This window comes from Eptesicus fuscus, chromosome 12 (genome assembly GCF_027574615.1).
Source record: "Eptesicus fuscus isolate TK198812 chromosome 12, DD_ASM_mEF_20220401, whole genome shotgun sequence".
NCBI lineage: Eukaryota > Metazoa > Chordata > Mammalia > Chiroptera > Vespertilionidae > Eptesicus > Eptesicus fuscus.
The window spans coordinates 44,553,893-44,578,551 of record NC_072484.1 but is presented as its reverse complement, the minus strand read 5'-3'; the positions used below and the strand labels follow the sequence as shown (position 1 = coordinate 44,578,551).

Here is a 24,659-nt window from a genome sequence, read left to right as displayed (position 1 = left end):
TGAGAACATTCTGGAGAAGAGAGAGAGTCTCTGGGTTATGGTTCTTTTTCTAGCAGGGAAGGCACACCACCCCTGTGCTTTCATTTCCCTCATTGGGGTGAACTCCTACGGTTCCTCTGTGGCTGTAATTTTCAAATCTATAGTTGGGACCTGTTGACACGCTGCCCACATACCTTGTTGACTCGGAAAGGACATTCTTTGGTTTCCGATTCAGGAAATTTCTTCATCCACTTTCCAATGAAGTAGGCGGCATTAACCACAAGGATTTTGGTCTGGTCATTTACATTGTTGTTAGATAAAATGTTCTCAAAGTGGCCTGCAAACAATTGTAGAAACCACAAATTGCACAGGGTTATTCTTTCTAACTACACCTACTATGCACATGCCTGTCCACTCACTGGGTATTAACACCTGCCAAAGCCACACCAGGGAAGGTGTGAGAGCCAGACCACCTCATTTCAGAAGGACTCCTTTCTCTCCTTGCATTTCCCCACATCTGGACTTACCAAAGACACCTAAAGAGGAGAATGAAGGGGGGAAGGAGGAAAAAGAACCAAAGAGGAGAAGCTACCAAACGCTTATCCTGAGCCAGGCCACATGCTAGACATGCGTACACACGCTATTGTGTATTCCTCCCCTTTTTACACATGAGGAAGCAGTGACTTGGTGAAAAGTCATGCCCAAGATAACACATGTATCAGCTCATTTTTCTCACCTTGATCCCACAAGGCAAGGATCATTATCCCCATCTTATAGTTGAGGAAACTGAGGCTCAGAGAGGCCAAGTAGCTTTCTAGTTTGCTCAGCTGGAAAGCAGGTCAGAACCAGGACAGCACTCTGCTCTGCACCCACAGTTCCCCACTTCTCCCCACGTGGCAGCCAGTTGGCACCAAAGTCAGCAGGCTCCATCACAAGAGTAGTCACCACAGTCACAACAGCAGAACAGTTCAGTGGTGATAACCCCCTAATGAAATTAAGTCCTCCTATTTGAATGGGACTGGTGTTTTGTGCCAGTGATTTCCATTTACCTAATCTCTGGGCCCACGGCACAGGCTTGTGACCTGCATGTGAAGGTCCCTTCACTGGTTAATGCTCTGCTGTTGCCATCTTAAAATTAATACATTTTTAAATAAAGGACCCTGCAGTTTCACTTTGCTTTGGGACCTGCACATTATGTCACCGCTGCTGGCAATGTTATGAGACTTGTCGAATATGTAATAGTGTCATTGAGGAAACTCAAAGGCCAGAGAAGTGGGGGAGCTGGGAATTGGCTTCAACTGAAACCTTGAACTTCAGATTCCAAATGCAGAGGCCTTTTCACTGAACTACCTTCCCCAGTAAAAACCTTAAATTTATGAAGATTTTAAGCCAAGACCCCAAGAGGGAAAATACTATTATTTAAAAATTCTAAAAGCAAAACTGTTGCACAACAATTTAAATAGGAGCTGCTTTTTACTTATAACTGTGTTTAACCTGATGTTATACCAGTTTTCTCTCTACATATAAAGGTATAGAGACTTCATTTCAATAACAAATATATATGCATGCATACATTTGTGTGTGTGCATCCAGATCTATGGCTATCATCTTGGCTACCACACATTATTGATTAGCACATATTATCCAAGTTCATCCTCACAAAACAAAAAACATGTAAAAATTAAATTATATAACATATAGCCCATTTTACAGTTCAGTAAACTGAGGCTCTGTATCCAAACACTTCAGTTAGTAAGTGGCAGTGTCTAGATTTGAATCTGAGGACTTGAAGATTACAATGCCAATGTTTTTCCATGTCCTCACTCTGAAGCTATGGCATGGATTATATCATTCCTGAGCCCTCATAGCCACAGGGTGGCTCTAGCCATTCATACAGGAAGCATGTGTCCCTGCCCCAGAAGCCTATAGCTCACCAGACTTCAATGATGCCTGAAAAACCCATCACTACTGTTCACACCCTCACAATGAGGTGCTGTGTCCCAACAGGTCCCTCCCTGTGTGAATATAAATATGTGCCTAGAACGGAGATGTGGACACTGACCTGCACTCAAAATCATCTTACTTATAACTCTTTTCCAACAAGGAAGATTCACGGAATTTTAATGGAGGGCGGATTCAGGAAAAGGAAAGACTGATGAAAATGCTGAGCCGGAGGCAGGACCAGGTAGATGCTGCAGGTAAGAGCCAGTGGCTATCAGAGGGCCAACTGGGTCAGGAAGTTATGGACTGAGGGCACATTTCCATCCACTATGGTTAGTTTTGTTTTACTTTTGCTATATGTATATTTGATTGCTTAAGACTCTCTATCCCTTTTTCCTTTAAATACCTGTAGAATGTTTGAGCTAAAAGTGTCCTCAGGGATCATCAAGTTATAGTCCAAGCCCTTCCGGTCCACAATGAAAAACTGGACTCATGACTTGCCCAAAGCCAGACTTGTTAGAGGCACAGCTGAGGCTCCCGGAGGGTGCGGGGTCTACTTGCCTAAATAAAACCAAAGCACCAGGAATTCCTACCAAGTGACAAGGTGTTGGAGGAAAGGTCCAGAAATCTATGTTGTTGAAATGGCTCGATGGGCAAGAATTTAGCTTCTGTACTAAAAACACCTCAGGAGTCCCCCAGGTGTTCAGTTTTTTGCTTAGCAGAAAGATTCATGAGAATAAGTACATAAGCACAGTAGACAAAAATACTTGCCATCTGTGAGATCCTTAATTGAGTTGTTGATCTGACCTTTCGTTTCTTCCAATTTATCTTTGAAGTCAACAGTTTCCATCTCCTTTGCATAGGGTCTCTTCGTAGAGCTGATGAACTCCTGAAAAGCATCCAGTTCATAAAACCACAAAGTACTTGCAGTCTGTGGTCAAACCATCACATTTTTACATGGCTCTAACAAAAGGACTTTTATGTGTCTATTACTATGAATACACTTTCAAAATCTGCACTATTCAGTAAATTGAAACCTCATGGAAGAATCAATGACTTCTCTTTTTATTGAATGCTTCATTCCTTCAATTCTAAGACAATATTAATTATTAAATGCATTCATCAATGTAGTATCAGCTTTGGTTGGAAAAGAAACACCATGCTGAATGTATGTAACAGTTATAATATGACTTCAGAAACATTAAAATGTACATACATTTATGTGTCTTAGAATAGAAGAAATGTACAGAAAAGAGAACTTTATGAGCAGAAAACTCTTACTCTCACTGAAATAAATATTCTATAGGCTCTTGCTACTCAAAGTGTGGTCCAAGTACCAAAGCTTCAACATCATTTGGAACGTTGTTGGCAGTGCAGAATCTCAGACCTACAGAATCAGAGCATGCATTTTATCAAGATGCACAGTAAGTCTGAAACAGTGCAATAGAGAACATAGCAGTGATTCTGATTCCAATGCTTGTTGAAATGCAAAACCCTAAATCCCATCCCTATTGAGTTTGATTCAAGTGCTCTGAGACCAGGAGCTTGCACTTTTAACACCCAGGTAGTTCTGCGGCAGGTGGCCCTCCTGACACCACACCTGTTTGTACTATTATGAGTGAATTTTCAGGTGCTATACAACCAACAGGAGCCATGGAAAGCAGTCTTAAAATAAAATTCCTTGCAATTCCTGGTTTGGTTGAAATAATTCAAAATGTTGAATAGAAGTTCAACCAAACTGAACATAGCTGATTACATGTCCTAACACGGGCTCCTTCAATTTCTTCAGAGCAGCTATAGCCTTAGCCACATTGATTCTGTTCATTGCAACCCAACCTCAGGATTGTGTTGTCCTTGACTGAGAGAACAGGGACCACACAAGAACATCGGAGCCTCAGCAAGATTGATGACCTCCACCGTCCTCGCTGCCAGCCACAACATGTATTAAACATCTCCTTAAGGACCCTCTAGGGAGCTTTTAAATTATTTATCTACTTAGGTCCCAACTCACATCTCAATATTTTATTTCAGTTCTCTGGATGATTGTTGAAAGAAAAATGGCTGTGTATGTGTGACTTCAAACAACAAGAATAAATGTCTAGTGACCAATGTCCTCAAACAGCTACTGCAGAAAGTAAATGGTAAAATATTTAACTCGTAGTCTACCTTTCAGATTTTTGAAGGCTTAAAATTCTGCCCATCCAAGCACAAATTAAATCAACTCTATATAACTAACATAGAGAATGAACTTCTTTGTAGTCTAAGATGTTGGCTATATGTTTCAAGTACAGATTTTTAAAATATTATGTTATACTCTGGGATCAAAGTTAAGGGCACCACAGTACCCTTCAAGAAATGGCTGGAATTAAATACCCAGAACTACCTGTTTAGACCCTCTCCAGACCAGCCTAGGAAAACAAACAAAAACAATGTGTAACTGATTAAAACTGTTGACTCATAGTTATTATTTTTCATATTGATTTTGAGAAAATCAGAAGAACGTTGTGTGCATAAACAATGAGGCCTTGTGCCCTGCTGTTTAGGAAGAAAGTGTTAAAGAGTGGGAATTTTTGAGCATGCTTCCAGAGAGGCCATGGACTATGCCCCAGATAGAGATGTCAGTGCTGACACCAGGCCAGGCCTTGAGATAGGGACTCATGGCCCCTTCCCAGCACGTAGCCTTCTTTCATGGAACACTGTCAGCTTTCTGAAGAACAGGATGACCCTGTGAATAACATGGTCGTCATTGGCATGATCCTAACATTGCTTGGGAAAAACTGTTTTGTCTTGGGTTACTTGTTCTGCAAAAACGGGATGTGGTTAATGTGCTTAAAAGCGGTCCTACACAAAGGGTCGCTGCTGCTCTCTGGTCTCCCTGCGAGGAGACTGGCAGAGCAGTCGCCGGGTCGTCTGGCCGCCCAGCTAATAAAGGCTCCCTAAATTTTAATTTGGTCTGGGCTCCAGTGGTCATTCACTCGCATCTGCTCCACAACAAAAGGTGTGAACCCTGTCTTGCATCCATGGAGATACATTATTAGCAACTCCATTCTCCATTTCTCCAAATGAGGAAGCTAAGAGGAAGGGGAGGATATATGAGTGTTTGAGAGGGACCAGAGAAGCCCGTGAGCTTCTCTGTATTTTGAGCTAGAAGATGTGACTACAATTGAGTCCCACTATATTCAACCTCTCCACTAGGACTGAGTTATTTCAATTAGCCTCTAATCATAAATAAGCATCCTAGAGGTGAGTTTTGCTGGAGGAAAAAAAAACAAAAACCTGTGAGTCTGACCTTATGACAATGCCAATCCTGGGAAAAAGTTAAATCTTGTTAATAGCATTGAACCACTTACTGTAGATGGATTCAGAGATTTGTCTACATAGAGCCGTTTGATTAGTTTCAGCGAATAGAAGGAACTAAGTTTGTTTACATCTGACGTTACTGTTTGAAATCCAAAGGGCACATCTTTGACATTTTCAAAATGAAGGACCTGTGAAGAGAAAAAAAGTCCACGACCCATAAAACATGTGTCTTGCTGCTGCAGGGGACATGGTAACTGCCCTCCTCCATCCCATGAAGCAAGGCTTCTCAACCTTGGCCCTGCTGACATTCCAGGCAGGATATTCTCTGTTGCCAGGTGAGGGGATTCGGGGACTGTCCTGAGTATCTGGGTATTGTATCTCTGTCCTACTAGGTACCATTTGTGACAACCAAAAATGTCTCTAGACACTGCCAAATATCCCTGGAGGTGGGGGAGGGCCAAATTGTCCCCATTGAGAAACTCTGCCATGAAGATAGTCTTCTCCGGATTTAACTATTGGGAAATTTCACCCTTTCTTCAAAATAATGCCTCTAATGTTCACACAGAGGCTCCCCAAACTTGGAAAAGAGTGAAACTGGGTTACAATTTCCATGTAATTCAGACAAGAAGAGAAAGATTATAGCAAGAGACTATCATTAGGCGGGTATCAGATTCCAGGGTAGAGGAGTCTCTAGCCAGGATCTATCTAGTCTCTTTAGTTCCTCTGACAAGTGCCAAATGGGCTGATGTGTCATTTACCATCAACGGTGGGCTGCCCTAGGTGGGCGAAAGTGAGAAAGCCTGGCCTTTGAGTCCCAGCCTATATGTACTCGAAATATAATCTAGCCCAGCTCTGCCCAGCTTCACTCTTCCCTCTGTAAACTGGACTAGGAATGCCTACTTTTCTGAGTTGTTATGAGGATTACAGATATAATACGTAAAACACCTAAAGTATATCAATTCAAAATGTTCTTTCTAAGCCATTTACAACTAGGATGTCATCTTCTGGAGGGCTTAAATTTTTTTAATTTGTTCCTAACTTTTCTTTTGTCCCAATCAACAGCCCAGTAACTCCTCTGCCTCAAGGTGCCTCAAAAAGAGATGTCAGCACAATGCGATTCTCTCCTCACTCCTAACTCATAACTGTGCCTGGAGGCCACACCTCAGGTAAGGTCACTAAATGGGCACATGGTACCAATGAGTAAGACAGCCCCACTATTACAAGGTCACGTTGGCTAGTCCAAGGCCGTGCATAACTCTCATGCCTGCTGACAGGTAAAAGGACCAGAAAATTTTTAAATCAGGTAACTACTGCTGGAGGAACGACTGCATCTACATCACCCTTATCATTATTACTGAGGAACAGACCTTCTCCCAGGAAGTTGTCTCTTCTGTTCCCCCTCTATTGGGAGATGAAAAATGAGGAATTGGAGATAGGTTAGAGATTTTGGAGGGGGTGGAGGGAGGTGAGAGAGCAGGACAGGTGAAAGACATCTCCTCTTCCCACAGTTGAGGGTTCTTTTTCAAGTGCACACAATTTCAAGTGTAAATTCTTCAATTATCAGGACCCAAAGAAGACTTCATGGGTCATACTCTGGGCATTTGTAGATTCAAGATGTTCCCTTTTTAAATGCTATGAGTTCATGGAAAGAATGAGTCTGTTGAACCTAGGATAATCAACATAAGAATAATTATGGAATGGAGTTAGAGGGGTGTTCGCCTACTACCTAAAAGTAAATGGGGGTGGGGGTGAGAGGAATGGATGAAGGGGGTAAAAAGATACAAGCTTCCAGTTATAAAATAGAGCTTGGAGATGTAATATACAGCATGGTGTCAACAGTTAATAATACTGTGTTGCATATTTGAAAGTTAAGAGAGTAGATTTTGAAATTTCTCATCACAAAAAAAAAAAGAAATTCTATAACTATGTATGATGTTAACTAGACTTACTATGATTATCATTTTGCAATATATACAAATATCAATCATTGATATCTGAAACTAATATAATGTTGAATGTCCATTATACCTCAGTAAAAAAATAATAAAGATTATGCTGTAAATAAATGTTGTGCATAACACAGGGATATAGATTTCTACTATTTCTGGTTGGCGTTTTTGCAGTGTAACATTTTATAAACACCACCTTGATTGATTCTTACAGTATAACACGTAGAAAGATGTTGGGTGACTTGCCAAAGGCCACTCATTAGTGGAAAACTTGTGATTACCTAGAACATCCCCAGGTTCTCCATCACACATGGTGCCAGGGTTGCAGGACAAATAAGTAAGCTTTCTTTCACATTTGAGAATAGATTGAGAGAGTATTAGTAGTGGCACAACTCTCAATCCTGAGCATCTCTGACCACAGAGCCCAATTCATCCTTCCTTAGGCACCATCCATGGGTTCTAATAATTCTAGTCTTGCTCTAAGCAGAAACAAGGTATGGGACTTACCTGTCCAATTTCATTGGCTGTGTCACCTTTGGCTCCTACATGAACAAGTGACAGGGAGGTGGAGAGACAGATTGGAGAGAAGAGGACATTGCCTGCTGGCTCCTTTTCACAGAGTTTTTTGAACAGGTCAACTGCAAAAGCAGAGTTTGCCAGTTGCAGGGCATCCATCGTGGGTCTGAAATAAAGGATAAGGGTCTTTAAAGCCTTCTAACCTGAATTCTGCCAATCCATAAGTATTCCATCTAAACAACCCTGCTGGTGTGGCTCAGTTGGTTGGGCATTGTCCCATAGACCAAATGGTTGCTGGTTCAATTCCAGGTCAGGGCACATGCCTGGGCTACAGGCTCAATCCCTGGTGGGGGAAGAGGGGTGTGCAGGAGTGAAGCCAATCAATGTTTCATTGTCACATCTATGGTTTTTTTCTCTCTCTCCCTCTCCCTTTCTCTCTCTCTCTAAAATCAATAAAAAATCATTTAAAAAATCATCTAAACACAGTAATGGTCTTGGATAGAAGAGAGGAAGGAACTTTGCACTAAATGCAATTTAAAAAGCCAGTGAGGAAGAAACTTCTGGGCAAATGCCCAAAGGTCTGAATGGCCCAGCATTCGAGGTCGTCGGTGTGAGCAGCTCTGTCCAAAATCTTCAAATTCAAGCATACTCAGCCACAATGGCCATTGTCAGGAGCCTGGTGATCACACCTCTTCCTCAGCAAGTGGTCAGAGCAGTTGACGGCACTGAACAGAATCATTTGGTTTTATTTGTCCATATTGTTTCAATTAGGATTGAGGTTAAAGCATACAAAACTGGCATTTTTGTACATCAAAAACAGTCAAATCACAGCAATTTTGTGTGATTCGGTTTAATAGTTAGTAGGTGTTATGGGTTGAATTTGTGTTCCCCCAAAAGATATGTTGGAGTCCCACCCCTGGGTACCAGTGAATGTGAACTTGTTTGAAAATAGGGTCTTTGTAGATTTAATCAAGTTGAGGTCCTAATCCAATATGACTGGTGTCCTTATCAGAAAGAACAGGAGGAAAGACAGAGACAGGCACAGAGAGAGGATGATGTGAAGACACCAATGTGACAACAGGCAGAGATTGGAGTGATACTTCTACAAGCCAGGGAACACCAAGGATGGCTGGCAACCCAGAAGCCGAGAGAGAGGTGAGGAATAGTCTCCTCTAGGGCTTGCAGAGGGAACGTGACCCTGCTGAGACCTTTATTTCAGACTTCTGGCCTCCAGGACTGTGGGAGAACACATTTCCATGTTAAGTCACCCAGGTTGTGACCCTGTTCATGCTCACTGGTCACTTCCAAAGACTTCTTTCTCCTTTACTTTATGTCCCTGGCAAGCACAGCTAAGTAAACTCAGATCAGTGTTCTCATTGCAAACCTAACTCAAGGTCATCTAAAGTCAGGGTGGATAGCTCACACTTTTTTAAGGTCCACAGCCTTATTCTTTCTTCTGGGGTGGGGTCAGGGGCCGAATACTCTGCACACTCCCAGTCACAGGGACCAGCATGAGGTGTACAGAGGGCAATGAGACAGAAATGGGAGCATGCAGAGTATTTGGACCAGTGTTCCATCATGGGGAAATAAAAAGAAAATTCACAAAAGATTCGAGGGAGTCCTTTCTCCAGGAGCAAATTTAACATTGATAATGCTGAGTTTGTCAACATGAGCTATTTCTCAACCAAATTGAGAAGCTTGAATGAGCTGTTTTTTTAACCAAATATAGAAGTCTCTGCCCAGATCCCTGTAAACTTCTCAAAGCCTCAACAACTGAGTCCTAATCACATTAATAATAATCTGAAACATACCAATTGTGCTTTAACAAACAAAGTAGTTCTTCCCAGAATGCATTCACTACCCTGAAGGAGAGCAATTCCAATAATTTTGCATAATCAATAACAAACTTTACTTTTAACGTTTGACTTCCTTTGTGTAGAAAACCTGTGTTTAAGACCTGGGAGTACTCTGCTGAGGGAGTTTGACTACAAACACCTCAAAGTGTACCAAAAAGTAAGGAAATGTTCGTGTTACAATTTTGTCCCACCGAAGCTTATTCTATTATTCATTATAACATTTTGAGATACACTTAGTCTCAGTAGTTCTGTCTGAGTACAAGCTTTTGGTGGCTTTTAGTACAGTTAATTACACAACATAGTTAACACTGTGTTGCAATTCAAGATATAGATTCAAGTGGCTGTTGGAGAATGTTAATCAGAGCACGCCTGACATCTGAGGCTTTCTCATGGGTGCAGACCCTCCTTCCAGAGTCCCTTCCTTTGCATGAGAATCCTCAGTGCATGAGTCCAACAGGCCTGCCTCCCATCCATGTGCTATCTCCTTTCTCAGAAAATTCTCTTTCAGGTTGAAGAAGTTTATGCAGCCCTTAACAGCTGAGGTCCCAGCGACAACAATGTTGTTTGATGCTTGACAAAGGTATCAGAAAAGGTCTGGACAAACACTTTCAACAATAAAGATTTAAAGCAATGAGGAAAGAAAGAAAGAAAGAAAGAAAGAAAGAAAGAAAGAAAGAAAGAAAGAAAGGAAGGAAGGAAGGAAGGAAGGAAGGAAGGAAGGAAGGAAGGAAGGAAGGAAGGAAGGAAGGAAAGAGAAAGGGAAGGAAAGGAAAGGAAAGGAAAGGAAAGGAAAGGGAAGGGAAGGGAAGGAAAGGAAAGGGAAGGGAAGGGAAGGGAAGGGAAGGGAAGGGAAGGAAAGGAAAGGAAAGGAAAGGAAAGGAAAGGAAAGGAAAGGAAAGGAAAGGAAAGGAAAGGAAAGGAAAGGAAAGGAAAGGAAAGGTCTGGACATGGGCATGGCTATAGAAGCAAACAATCACCAGCTAAGTCCTCAATCAGATATTGTTGGATAAATATGATCAGTTGTTCAGTGATTGGTTCCAAGTGACCCAAAATCACTGCAGAGCTGATCTAGGCTAAGGTAGTTCAAGGGATGATTGGGCCACAGTGAGTGTCCACCTCCCCATGCTGCAAGGCAGTAAAAGCATTTAAGCAGATCTTAGCAATGTGAGCTACACACACAGGAAAAAGCATCAGGTTCAACGTGGACCATTTTAGTAGCAAATACTATAAAAATTATGGGTATAAGAGTAGAGATGAGCAAGACCTGCAGAATAAATTTACATTTCTAATGACTTCTGCTCAGAGTGCTAAAATTGCCACAGGCTTTTTTTGTTTTATTATCACTTTGTTACAGAGATAACTTCTTTGGTCTTCATGAAAAACCTTCGAATGAGTATAACAAAGATAATTTTAGTTACAGTTCCCATGTAGAAAATACTGCATGTTTTTGTCACTTAGAAGTTTAAAAGAGTGAAATGGAAATTTAAGTAATAATTCAAATGCAACAAATGAACAACAAGAGCTGTAAGAATTTATCACTAAGTTCACTGGTTTTTGCAATATGTCCTAAAATCATAAACCTTTAGAGTGGGACAAGATTTTGGCATGGATCTAGTCTGGCTCCATTTCTTCCTTTTACAGATGAGAAAAGTGAGGCAGACAAAGATGAAGGGATTCTCCAGGCCACCCACGAAGGGAGTGAGAGTGGTAAAACCAGCCCCAGCATTCACTTCTCCCATCACCCAGCCTGGTGCATCCAACCACACCACACCCCACCCTCGGTAACTGTGTCTTGGCTGACGTTTTTTCTCTCACAAGTCTTTAGAGTTCCAAAACTCCTACATGTCCTGAATTACCCTTTAGAGATACCAAGATACTTTGCTTCTTTTTTTAAATCAACACAAACTTTTTTTCTCTCAATTCCTCCCTGGAAAATCTCTTGTTCTCTTCCCGCCATTTATGTTGCCAATGATTAATGTTATATTGCTTTCATTTAAAAAGTATTAACTGAGTACCAAATGCATGTCAGGCACTAAGTTAAGTGTTAAGAAATCAAAGGTGAACCCAGCACGGGTCCTGCCTTCAAGCAGCTGTCAGCCTAATGCCATGATGTGTGTAATGAGTCCTGGGCATTTTCTTGGGGAGCACATGTTGTCATGGGAACCCTTAGGGGAGAGAGAGAGAGAAAGAGAGGAGAGAGAGAGAGAGAGAGAGAGAGAGAGAGATCTCACTTATCATAGAAATCTCAGTGAGGTTTCCTGAGAGATAGTGCCATTAAGTAAGTCACACTAAAGGTGAGTCCTAAAGACAAGTGGGAGTTAGCTATGAAAAAAATGTGGGCCAAAAAGACTGCAAGCAATCCCAAATGAATGGAGGGGCGTGCACTAGAACATGAGCAGGATCAGGCATGCTCACTTCTCTAGACTTACAGCCCCTGCACAGAGATTCCCAAAGTCTTTAGTGCATCTAAGCCAATGGTCCTCAAACTTGTCGGTAGACCATTTGCATGAGATAAATGCTCCATGGACAGGCTGACTATATATCCCACTGCCTGGGACAGTCCTGGCTAATGTTTGCTGTTCTGACATGCCCCTTTCATTCTCCATCATGTTGTGTACTGAACAATATATGTTCAGCCTCCCTGCAGACCACCCACCACAACCTTCTCTATATACGTGTGCATGCATGCATACACATAGCCAGGTGCACCGCTTTCTCATTTTTAAAATTCTTTTCACTGTGTCAGGTGATTGTGGTTGTCATTCATGCTAACCTGCCTCATATGACAAATGAAGAAAAATGCAGAGAAAAAAATAATTTTAAGTGTTTGGTATAGCCAGTCCTTAAGTAATGGCCTGAGGAATCTTGCCTATTAGAGTAACGATCACCAGACACCTAAAAACACAGCTCTGCTGTCCATATTCCAATTTCAAGAGGGGGGAAAAAAAACAGAGCCAGGTTAAGAAAATAGGAGACCTTGGAGCTTCTGCAGTGTGAGAGACTGTCAGGATTAAAGGAAGTGACGAAAGGAGCAAACATATATGGGAAGACCGTTGTTAGCAGGAAAGGACAAAAGCTGCTATTAGTAATAAGGTCAGGGCCTAATTTCCTATGGCAAGAGCGCCTCTGCTTTGCTCTGATATTGTGAGACATCCTATCTCCTCCAGTTTGTTCAGAAGCCTGATCTTGACCACTGAGCAATCCCACTGCTGCCTAACAGCAAACTAGAGCCAGACTGGCCACGCCAGCGTGACCAAGATTGCTGAGGTTGCAACCCTCAAAGTCAACCCACAACCCAGAGGGATTGAAGAGGCAGAATTCAAGGTGTTAAGAAGCAAAGATATAGACCTGAGTCATTTTTTGGGACTTTCTTCAGGCTGGCTTCCTTCTCTCTCTCTCTCCCCCAATCAAGAAACTCAGCCAATTCTTTCACCTACAGATGGGGACTAAGTTTTGAGACTCACCTAATTCTATCAAACCTTTTGAGTGATGTAGGGGATGACAGGCTGTTAAGAATACCCATGCTGTCATGGAAACGTCCACAAGCTGTGAGTTTGAAGGCGTAAATTCCACTGATCATGCCACTTATAAGCTGTGTGACTTAGAACACCACGTCGTCACCCCTGTGAGCCACGCTCCTCATCTACAGAATGAAGGACTGAGATGAAATACGTCTAAGACCCCTCGGCTCTGAATCTGAGTCTACAGAACAGCCTGGCACGTTAAGTTGATCTTCAGTATGATACTCTTAAACGAAGCCATAAAAACAGCAGCCACTATAAAAAAGAAACGATGAGCCAACCTGTTTGAAAAGTTGCCCAAGAATACATATTTGAAATCTATAACTTTGTTTCAAGTATCCTAGAACCCAGAAACAGGGAGGGGGAGTACTTTCTGCTTAGAAGAAGGCAGTTTCAAGTAAGTGAACACTGACTAGATGCTTAAAAATGCCAAGAAGAAGAGCAGTTTTGAAGTCTGAATCTTAAAGCACACAAAACCAACCAGGAAGATGAGTCAGACATTCAAATGTGTTGCCACTTTCTCCAGGTTTTGAGTATCAGGCCCTTTTGAAATAAGCATTTCAAAATTCATTCTTAATTCCAAGGTAGGTCTAAAAGTGTGCTCAGAAATACTTTCTTCTCCATCATCACTGCTGTGCCCATGCCACCACCACCACCCCCACCCCCGCCACCACCACCACCAAATCCTCCCAGCCATGTTATTTCTTCAGATTCTTACCTTGTATGGCTAAGTGATTTCTCTCCCTATGTGGCTTCCTGGTTCCCAAAGGACTGAGAGCTGGAGATGCTGCCTGTGTGGAGCGTGATGGGCAACAGTCCCCAAGCCCACAGGCTAGCCTTGAAAATAACCCATTATGTCGACTTAGTTCACTATCTTGAATCAGCTCCAACACCTCTTTTGTTTTAAGAATTGCCCTGAAAAGGGAACTCACCAGCCCTGTTACCTTACTTTGCTTACCTGGAGTTGCAGTTATCCTGGAAAACACACCACGGCAAGGGGAAAGGAAAGCGAGGCTCAGAAGGACCTCGCTGTGGAAGCAATTCTGTGGTCAGAGCAGCCGGCTCGCTCACCTGAACCCCGGCCACTCCCGCCGAGGCCACGCCCCACCTGTACTTTCGTCCCTCCCACTTCTGCATGCTCAGCTCTTACTCATGTCTCCTGGCAGCTTCTCCAAGATTGAAGAAATTATTCAGGCTGAAGCTGCTGTTGCCTGCACAGCTTCCAAAGGCTCCTACATGCTCAGGCAGGAAGGGGCTGCAATAAATCCTGCCTTGGCCTAATACATACATAAGAGTAACCCATAAGGAATCGGAAGGTGAGCTATTATATGAAAGAGAAGGCACACGTGATGGTTGTAAATAATTCATACTTCTCAAATATGGCTGTGCTACAAAAAGCACCCTAACCTCCATCCTTTCCATGTAAATTACAGTGGCTCATTCTGTTAGATGCCAAAGAGCTAGCGTCCTATTAAACAAAAAGGTGGTCACAAAAGAAAGAAGAGGATATAGCAAATAAATTATAGTTAGCAAAATAAATGGTACCAAATTGATAAGGGAACCCCAATAAAATATGGTGATTTGGTTTACAGAGCTCTGCCCTGCAATCTCTCTGTGGAGCCCACCCTTTGTGTATATGCCAGTTGTCCTGACTTGAAGATCCATCATGCAGTGGCACCTCCTCTCTTCCTACCGAATCTACTCAGGAAAGGACCTCGAAATGAGCCAATTCCTTCTCTGCTGTGCTCACCTAATCCCCTACTGTTCACTTACCACATTGTTTTAAAATAATCTATGTCTTTTATGTCCTCCTCTATCTGAATACAAGCACCTTAAAGGTAAATACCAAGCCTCATTTCTTTTTGTAACACCAGCACTTGGTATCAACTTGATAGTATGGAGTCAATAAATGCTTGTTGACTAAAGAAATAACAGCAACTCATTTTGTTAAACTAAGATTGACTAATAGATTTCCTTCCCCCATGGCCCTAGGTATTTTATTATTAACCAGCATCAAAGTCATAAACACAATGAGTTAAACTCTAACAGTAGAATTTGGGGTATCAGTGGAGCAAATGGAGGAAAGAAGGTCAGTGATGTGGACAGGATTCCTCTCAAAAATCTCACTATCCAGCTATAGTGGGGAAAGTGGGTGTGAGGGCCAAGTCATAAACTTGGACACTGACTCTACCACTCACCACTTGATAAATCTTAGACAAAGTAGTGATCCTATCAAGGCTCAACTTGCTCATCTGTAAAATAAAACACATGAAGAGACAATCCATGTGAGTCCCCGGCACATAGCATGTGTTCCCTAATAATGGTGGTGATTATCACCACTTCCACTATTCCTCAGACAGGCACAGCGCAGGGAATGTCAAAATGGCCAAAAGGCCAGTGCAGGGTATTCTCACATCGAAGTCACTAGAATCATTTATTGAACACCTGCTGCATGCTTGCTACTGTGACCCAAGATTTTAAGAGACTTGCACTTAAATCAGAGAGCTTTGTCCATTCTCCTTTTTGATGGCTAGATTCCCTCTGTCACACTCCTGTTCAGTGCTTGTCTAACCCGGACAGAAACACTTCCAGCGACAGGAATTCAGCAATACCCAAGGAAGCACAAACATAATTCTGACTGTTGGAAATAAATGTTTCTTTTAAAATATCCAGTTGGAAATGATATCCCTGTTTGTAAAGAGAATCATTTGCTCTATAATTCCAAAAATAATACATAAGTTTCTTCTTTTTTATTTGCCACAAAAACTAAGTTATTACTGTGTATTAAAAAGAGTAGTTGCTTTCTTTTGAAGGGAAAACATATAGCTTAAAGAATGAATTATTCATTCATCCATCATACAAATTTACCAAACAATAATTTCCTGTAGTTCAACAAAAGTAATCATCAGCCCAAATATTTAATAACCTAGGAGACTCTTCTGTCGGGGCCTTTTCTTACTTATAGGTTGAAACACTACAAACATTATAACTTGATTATTCAGCATTAGGGCTGAGGAATGGTTTGACACACCCAGCCACTCCCAGGAACAACTCAAAGGAGCTTTGTTACAGCATGCTTAGAATCATTCATATTCTCCCTCTCCTCCCCTCTCCCCTCTCCTCTTCTCTTCTCTCCTCTCCTCTTCTCTCCTCTCTCTCTCTCTCTCCTCTCCTCTCCTCTCCTCTCCTCTCCTCTCCTCTCCTCTCTTCTCCTCTCCTCTCCTCTCCTCTCCTCTCCTCTCCTCTCCTCTCCTCTCTCTTTCTCTCTCTCTCTCTCTCTCTCTCTCTCTCTCTCTCTCTCTCTCTCTCTCTCTCTCTCTCTCTCTCTCTCTCTCTCTCTCTCTCTCTCTTCATCTCTCTCTATCTCAGAAGATAAATTTCAGTCACAAATTGTTGAGCACCCTCCCAGATACCTACAAATAGTAAAGTGTTTTTCACCCCATTAATAAGTATGAGTGCCTCCAATGTATATGGCATCTCCCCATACAGCAGAGGACTAACAAGAACCTTGCACATGTCTAGCAATTCACAGAACTGATACAATAAAGGCTTCCATCCAGCCACTGAGAGCTATTATCTCTTCTTCACATGTGGAGAAACTGAGTCAGGAAAGATACGACAAGGTATGCCTTAGCATTTCTGAGACAGAACAAAAAGTTTCAAAACCTCAGATTTATAATCCTTTACCCTAATTACATCCATCTCAAGAACCCAGCAGCCTAACATGCTGTCATCCTCTTGGTCTCACCAGCTTCTAGTGTTTAAAAAGCCGTCTGTCTGGAAGAAATTTTATAGTAAATGTTCACCTGTTATGAAAAATAATTTACATGTAATTTTCTGCTAAGAAACAAACTTAAGGGGAAAATAAAACATCAAAACAACTAAACAAACAATAGGAAAGAGTCATGCTCACAAGATCAGTTGTGTCCCAGTAGGTTAAAAAATATATAAATAAATGTATATGTATATTTAGGGACTTCCGCTTCTTACAGTAATGCACTTAAGGGTTCCTTGATTTGGGGCATTAAAAATTACATATGTGTGTGTATACTTAGAAGACGTAAAGAAAACGCCTAAAATAATTTTAACAATAGTTATTTCTGGCTGGTGAAATTGAAGATGATTTTAATTTATTTTCTGTAGTGCCCTGTGTCTTCTAAATTTTCTATAGTCATCATATATTATTTCTTATTATTAGAAAGCTCTGTTTCTTGACAAGTTACTTTCAAACAGCTGTCTGCCACAACTGAGCCTTTGCATGATAAGTCTCCAGCTGTAGTCAATTATACCTGTGGTGTACAGCAGATACCTGCTAGTTTAGTTGCTAATAAAGGGCAACGTAACTTTTTTTTTTTTAAGTTATGTCTCTTAAGAAGTAGAAATTCCAGAGTGTCCCTCGGTGAGGTCTAGGAGCTCAAAGTGGCCCAGCAGAAACTGGGGTCATACCCGAGACAGCAACCAGCCCAGGGCCCCCTGCTTCCCTGAGATGAACCAGGCCAAGGAGGACAGGAGCCCTTCCAGAAGGATCCCCGCCCCAGGAGGAGGTACAGGCGGGAACAGGCCTGACCCTTCCTCCTTCCTCCTCCGCAGGACCAGTCCCCTGCTGACTCGGTGGTGGCCTGGATCTCTGCCTGACTGCATGATGCAACTACAGCGCACAGAGTCCAGGAGAAGCCTAAGCTCAGCTCTAAAGGAAGCTTGGCCAAGTCCAAACCCCTTGTTTCCAAACAGTGAAACTTGAGCCCCCAGCGCCTTGTGTGCACATTTTTAAAAGTGATGTAAGACCTTTAACCACATGACTTGTAACAACCATTTTACAGAAGTTCTAGATTTATTCTATTTTATAAATGGAAAGGAAATAACTACAGAGGCACCAGGCTAGTGCGTGGCTTCCCCCAGGTTAGGTTGATAAAGGGGAAAGCAAATTCTATATTTAAATCTAGGTAGTGCTTGTAATAAATCCTCTTTACTCCTGTATCAAACACCATACTGTGTGGTTAATCTGAGATTAAACTTATCCGTTTGATGTGGGTGATGGAATATATTGAGTGGAATATGAGAAGGACTCCTTCCCCTAAGAAGCATCAGTTCTACGTGTTGACAGGACGTATGAGAGAGAGTGTGTAAGAATGTAAACATCTCAGATATGAAGTCAACTGGCTTCACTGGGGAAGGGAGGAAATTTTAAAGAAGCTTCCAAGATACCAAATTAAGAGTAAAAACACTTTCAGAGTGCTTGACTAATTTCCCTTGTGATAAAGTATTTACAACTTTAACTTTAACGTCACACACTCTTCAAACTCGAGAGAAAGTAACGTATAACTGATCATGTCCGAAAACAGGTTCCGGTAGGACTATTCTTACTCTGTCTAGAGTTTGTCCTTGTGATTTGTTAATAATCATCACAAATGCTGGCATCACAGGAAACCGTCTTCGAATTAATTTAAATGGGAGGCCTGTGTCAGATGGGACAAATCAATTCTTGGAATCAGAACAACCTCTCCTTTCCGCAGTTCCTGTTAATATTTCAGCTTTGATTATGTCAGGTTGCAATCTTTTTTTTTTTTTTTTAATATTTTTTTATTGATTTTTTACAAAGAGGAAGAGAGAGGGATCGAGAGTTAGAAACATCGATGAGAGAGAAACATCGATCAGCTGCCTCCTGCACACCCCCCACCGGGGATGCGCCCGCAACCAAGGTACATGCCCTTGACCGGAATCGAACCTGGGACCCTTGAGTCCGCAGGCCGACGCTCTATCCACTGAGCCAAACCGGTTAGGGCAGGTTGCAATCTTTTGATAATAAACCTAGTACCATTACAAAGACCCCATTTACTATTAAGATTTCTCAATAGCATGATGATTGCACCTACATATTCTGCCGCTTTCTTTCAGCTTCAGAATGCAACAAAAACAACCAAATTCACGATTGACAATGACAGATCGAAACACACGAGTGCAATTGGCACCAGTGAGAGCTTTATATGTATTGCGCATGCGCAACTCAACGTTTACAGGTGAGTTGGACAGTCGGACGGACATACAGTCAGTCACTTAGCCTTTTATATAAATAGATTATCTCAAGTCAGTTATGTATTGTGATTCTAATTTCACAAATGAGGAAAGTGACATTAGAAATGTAAGGAATTGCTAAGAAGAGATGGAGTCAAGCTCACACCCAGAACTCAGACTCCAAACTCTGAGCCTGTACAAATAGCATCCCACTTTCCACTGCTTAACAAATAAATGAAATACAAAATTTTAAAGTTAACAAATAAATATGGAGTCCTATATATAGTTCAAGAATGGAAGAAAACAAACATAATTCCCTTGACATTAATGATCAGTTTTCTGTTCAAGGGAGATTTTGAGGGGAAAGCCCCAAGACCCTTCCCCCCCCACCCCCCGAAAGCAGAACCACTATCCTGACTCACTTCGTTAGAGACAAGCTTCGCCCCACATCCTGAGCAGCCGGCAGTTGGCAGTCCTGACTGCTCTCTGTGATGGAGTCTCCCACTAGTCCTTCTGCTATGGACCCATGATTTTTGCACACCCCTAAACCAAATTATATTGTCAGCTCCAACACTTGTTAGTATTATAAAGACGATGTAATCATCCCTATTGCATAAAATTAGGCCCCTTTGATGCTTTGGTAATTTACCCCCAGATGTGTCATCCACATAGTGCTTTTTCTTCTTGCCCTTTGGCTTGTTTAAATTCACAATAATGTATTAAATTCTCAAATTAATAGGTATCTGTAGCCATTTGTTGACACTAATACGGATGATTAAAGAAAACAGCTGATCTTTGGGGAAGGGGAGCTACCAACACTTTATATACACACACAATATACACACAGGTATTTTTATGTATATGTGCATATATATATATATATGTATTATAATTTGCTTTATGTATTATAATTTACAGGGAAGTTTTTCAGGGTGTACAGAAGGATACGTAATTGGTAGTAAAAGACACACAGAATGTTTATGTATTTTTTTTCTTTATATTTGAACTTCTTTATAGTTTAAATATACTATCTTGAGATGGCACATTCCTATAGTCAAAGAAGGGGCCTTGAGACCTCCTAAACTTGTATACTCAGTTTTTTGGATATTGTAATAAAAAAGGCATTATGAGAAAAAAAAATTAGGCCTCTTTGATATCAGTCTTCAACCTACTTTTCCAAGGTCTTTGTGTTCCAGGATTTGATAAGCAAACTAGTGTTTACCTACGGATACTAGTCATGACTTCACAGGGAGATAGATATCATTAGCCAGAAAAGGAGGAGCTGGAGGAAAGTGGAGCAAGTCTTTGAGTAGGAGGAGGATGTGTGAGAACAGCAAGATCCCTCCTCCTTTCTCTTTACCTATCCAAGAGATTACAGCATGCCTTTAAATAGCTGACACCCAGAACAGCAAAGCTAGCTCTAAGTTAGGAAGGAGAAAAGCTAAAAGGGTATGCAGTTTCTTAAAGAAAAAAAAAAGTCAATAAATAGGTTTATTGGCACATGAGTTGAGAATTTAATAGAAAGAAGAAACCTGGGTACAAATTAAACAATGTCTCACCAAAAACTAAAACATGTAGCCTTTAATTTCTGAATTAAAAGTCTATAGTACATGGAAGGTATCCGCAGTTCTTTCCAAGGAGGACCTAAATTACCAAGTCATCATGAGGCTCACCAGATGGGGTTTAGGTTGGAGTGTTGTTAGGTAAATAAGACAAATCTAACGTTTAAAAAAAAAAAGGCTTCTGGGTTTCCTCCTTTTGAAAATCACCTATGCTAACTTGCTTCTCCACTCACTCTCACACCCTGACAGCAGCTGCTGCACCTTGACAGCAGCAGCGTTTGTGCTGAGGAGGCGAGCTTCGCCAACGTCCAAGCAATTAGAGGCTGTCAGGGCAGTTAGTCTGGGTGGAGAACCTAAACGTCGTAAATTCCAGCTCCCCAGTGTTGGGATTATTTTAACTTCAACATCTCTCCAATGGAAAATGCCAGCGCCAACCCCCGTGTTGAGAAGACTGAGTCCCAAGAACTATATCATCTCCTGTTTGAATCAGGCTCACAATTGCATGTGATTTGTCAGCATGAACTAAACATGTTCCAACTTGAATACAAATACTACCTCTATTTTACATAGGAAGTAATCCGCACACACTGTAGTTCTAACTTAGAGAAAAAATGGCCATCATCTTCCAACTGTTTTCAATAAATGAAGAGTCTGAATCTAGTGGCAAGTTTTCTGTCCTTGTCACACTGTAGGGATGTCTGTAGTAGCAAAATGGGGCACATTATTTTAGGTCAGCCAACAAGCATGTGCTCACACTTACCATGTGTCAGGCGTTACCATATCAAATACTTCATTGATAACCCCCAGAGGCACAGAGCATCCTCTAATTTCAGCACACTGCACAACCCCTGGTGTCAGAGTTGAGTCAGTGGACTTGAACCCTATTTTCTCTGGCTCTCCCTGTATCTCTCTTCCTCAGCATGAAATTTAAAATTGAGCCATACATAAATTATATTCTCATCTTACATGGTGACACCCTCTTAGCTTGGGGCAAGTTGCTCTCATAGCTGCTTCAAGTGCCCATTTTCTTATCTTTGAAACGAGGTTAATAACGCCTACTTCTTGGGGAGATGGGCGAAATAATTAGCCCTGCTATGCTTTGAAGATGAAAATGCCTCATTACTTTTTATGTTCATTGTCTGGCAAAAGATGCCAAATTTCCCATTTGCCTTTGCATGTTCTTCAAGAAAACCTAAGATGAGACTGTAGTAAGAGAGTTTGTATGGTTAATTCTTGGCAAATGAGCCAACATAGTCTATAGTTGCAATCTTCTCCTCTCATAACCAACTTACTGTTTTGAAAATGAGTGTCAAAGGGAAAGAAGCCAACATTAATTGTTTTCTTTCCTATGAAAATCTCAGGTGACCAAATAGTTCATAACAGTTTTCTCTGTATAGATGTATTCTGGCTAATAAGCAAAGAAGAAATGATGGGACTAGAACACCATTTTACAACCCCTAATAAATGAACTCATCTGGGCAATGATCATCAATGGCTGATACCATCACAAAAAGAGCCATGATCGGGCATTGTGTACTTTTTTGGTGGAAGTTTTACAGCATCACCTTTGATGTAGTGTAACTAAAAAAAAAAAAAATCAGACCTGAATATAATAAAGGTTTGAGATTTAATTACAAATTTCAGGAAGTATAAGGAATAGAGAACTTTAAATTATACCATAGAGGTTTGGTCAGCAAAATCCAGAATACAGAAAACTCTACAGGCATATGACCTATTTTTTTCAACAATTAACCTACATAAAGCAAAAGAGTTCCAGGGAGAACCTATAAATTCAATGACATCTATGAGATATCAAATGATTCCGATTATATGTATCATGCTTCACACACATTGTAAATAAAAATAATGATGACAAATCGAGGAGATTTGAACACTAAATTTTGATGATATTAAGAAACTAATTTTTCAGGTGTGATTCTAATATCAGAGTTACAATTTTTTAAATCCTCCTCAATCAGAGATATCTACTAATATTTTTACAGATAAAATGACTGTTTATTATATTTCCTCTATTTCAGAGTATATTGGAAATATATGAAAGTTTAAAAAGAAAGAGAGATAACTTAAAAATTAAAAAGAGGATGAAGTATATAGTCTCTTGATACAAGAAGTCGGAGAGGCTGCTAGCTATAATGAATTAATTTGGAAGATAGACCATATACAGTATTTGACCCCCAATACCTTTTTCTGCCTCCCTCCACCCACCCGCCTTCCCCTCTGGTAATTACCATATTGTCCAGCTTGAGTTTAAAGACTAGCTTCACACTTCTTAGATACGTGAGCTTGGGCCAATTGTTTAGCCTCTCAGTGCCTCGGTTTTCTCATCTGTAAGATAGGAATGATAGTAGTACCTATCTCAGGGCTGTTGCAAAAATGAAATGAATTAATACACATGCTCAAACTTAGCTTATCGTATTGCATGTGCATGATGAAAGTTGACATCATGATTTACAGGTTTCAAAAGCAAATAAGCCCTGGCCAGTTTGTTCAGTGGTTAGAGCATCTGCCCTCAAACTGAAGGTTCCCAAGTTCAATTCCCAGTCAAGGGCATGTTCCTAGGCTGCAGGTTTGATCCTTGGCCCCACTCAGGGATCATGCAGGAAGCAACCAATCAATGTGTCTCTCTCACATTGATGACTCTCTCACTCCCTCTCTCATGAAACTCAAAACATAATGAGCTGGATACAAAGGTGTACGTATTGCAGTATTTCATTTGCACAAAACTACACAAAAGATAAATCAAATCTATAATGACAGAGATCAAGGGTTACCGGGAACCAGGAGTTGGGGATTTGACTGGGAAGAAGCAAAGGGAGCCTTTTGGGGTGATGGAAATATTCCATATATTTATTCAATACATGAGAGCATACATTTGTCAAAACTTATACAATTAAAACTTCACTTAAAGTGAGCAAATATTATTATATGTACATTATACTTCAATTAAGTGAATTTATCAAAATTCAATCAGCTAACTCAATGGATGTGTGATTCTGTATTAGATCCTGAACCAGAAAAGAAAGAAGGGGGAGGGAAGGAAGAAAGAAGAAAGAAGGAAGGAAGGAAGGAAGGAAGGAAGGAAGGAAGGAAGGAAGGAAGGAAGGAAGGAAGGAAGGAAGGAAGGAAGGAAAAAAATTCTTCTTGAAATCTATCAGACATTATTAAGTCATTGGGACAACTGGAAAAAATTGAAAAGAGGTATGTGGATTCAATATCAGTATTATAACAGTGGTAATTCCCTGATTTTTATATTTCAACTATGAATATATAAGAAAATGTCCTTGTTTTGAGGAAATGCATGTTGAAATATTGAGAGATAATGAGGCAGCATGTCTGTAATTATTCTGAAGTGATAAAGAGAAAGAGAGAGAGCAATCAGATAAAATGGTAACATTTGGAGAACTTGGGTAAAGAATACAATGGAATTATTTGTCTTTTTATTGTAATTTTTCTGTAAGTCTGAAAAGTTAAGAAAAAAAAAAAACAATTTGAGCACCTTTAGAGTACGTAGAATTTTAAAACTTTAGTTGTGACCAGTAATGCAGTTGTATTGGGAACATCAAATCAAATGTTTTAAACCCAAGAATATAGAATATCCAAACCTGATAATATAAAATTTAAATATAAAATAGTCAAATAAGCAGAACTCCATAACTGGTCTAGAAAGAATTAACTGGTTCTACCTAGGCAAGCAAAAACCAGGAAGGTCTGGTGATCAGAGTCCAAAGAACTTCAATGAACAAAAGTGAAGCATGGCAAACTCAGAGGTTGGTCATTTCCATTCAAACTCTACCTCTGAAGGAATCCCGCTTCCTTCTCCAACCTCCCATCTCTGCTCTTCTTACCCCACAGAAGTGTCAAAGGGAAGTTCTGAAACCTGGCTGTGATTATACGGATGACAGTAACCAAAGCACTGTAATTTTAGGAAGGTCAAGATATCCACTCTTTATAGACTACTTCTGTTTTCTCTTCATTTTCTTATATTTCCAAATGTACTTCAAT

General features: G+C 40.8%; 1 protein-coding gene across 4 annotated transcripts in view; it reads right to left on the bottom strand.

The window, feature by feature from the left end:
• Window positions 1-22,967, bottom strand: part of SERPINB5 (serpin family B member 5) — a 29,354-nt gene extending 6,387 nt beyond the window's left edge. The window contains exons 1-5 of one of the 4 annotated variants that reach the window (XM_054723832.1): window positions 22,886-22,967; window positions 7,677-7,851; window positions 5,271-5,408; window positions 2,692-2,809; window positions 174-316 (exon numbers count right to left, since the gene is read on the bottom strand). In XM_054723832.1, the coding sequence (XP_054579807.1) occupies window positions 174-316; window positions 2,692-2,809; window positions 5,271-5,408; window positions 7,677-7,844 (567 nt within the window). In that variant the 5' untranslated portion in view covers window positions 7,845-7,851; window positions 22,886-22,967. Of the gene's footprint in view, window positions 1-173; window positions 317-2,691; window positions 2,810-5,270; window positions 5,409-6,587; window positions 6,807-7,676; window positions 7,852-14,020; window positions 14,138-22,885 lie in introns of those variants that run through there. The other 3 variants (XM_008160704.3, XM_054723834.1, XM_054723833.1) reach the window with 3 other exon arrangements.
• Window positions 22,968-24,659: the final 1,692 nt, after the last annotated feature.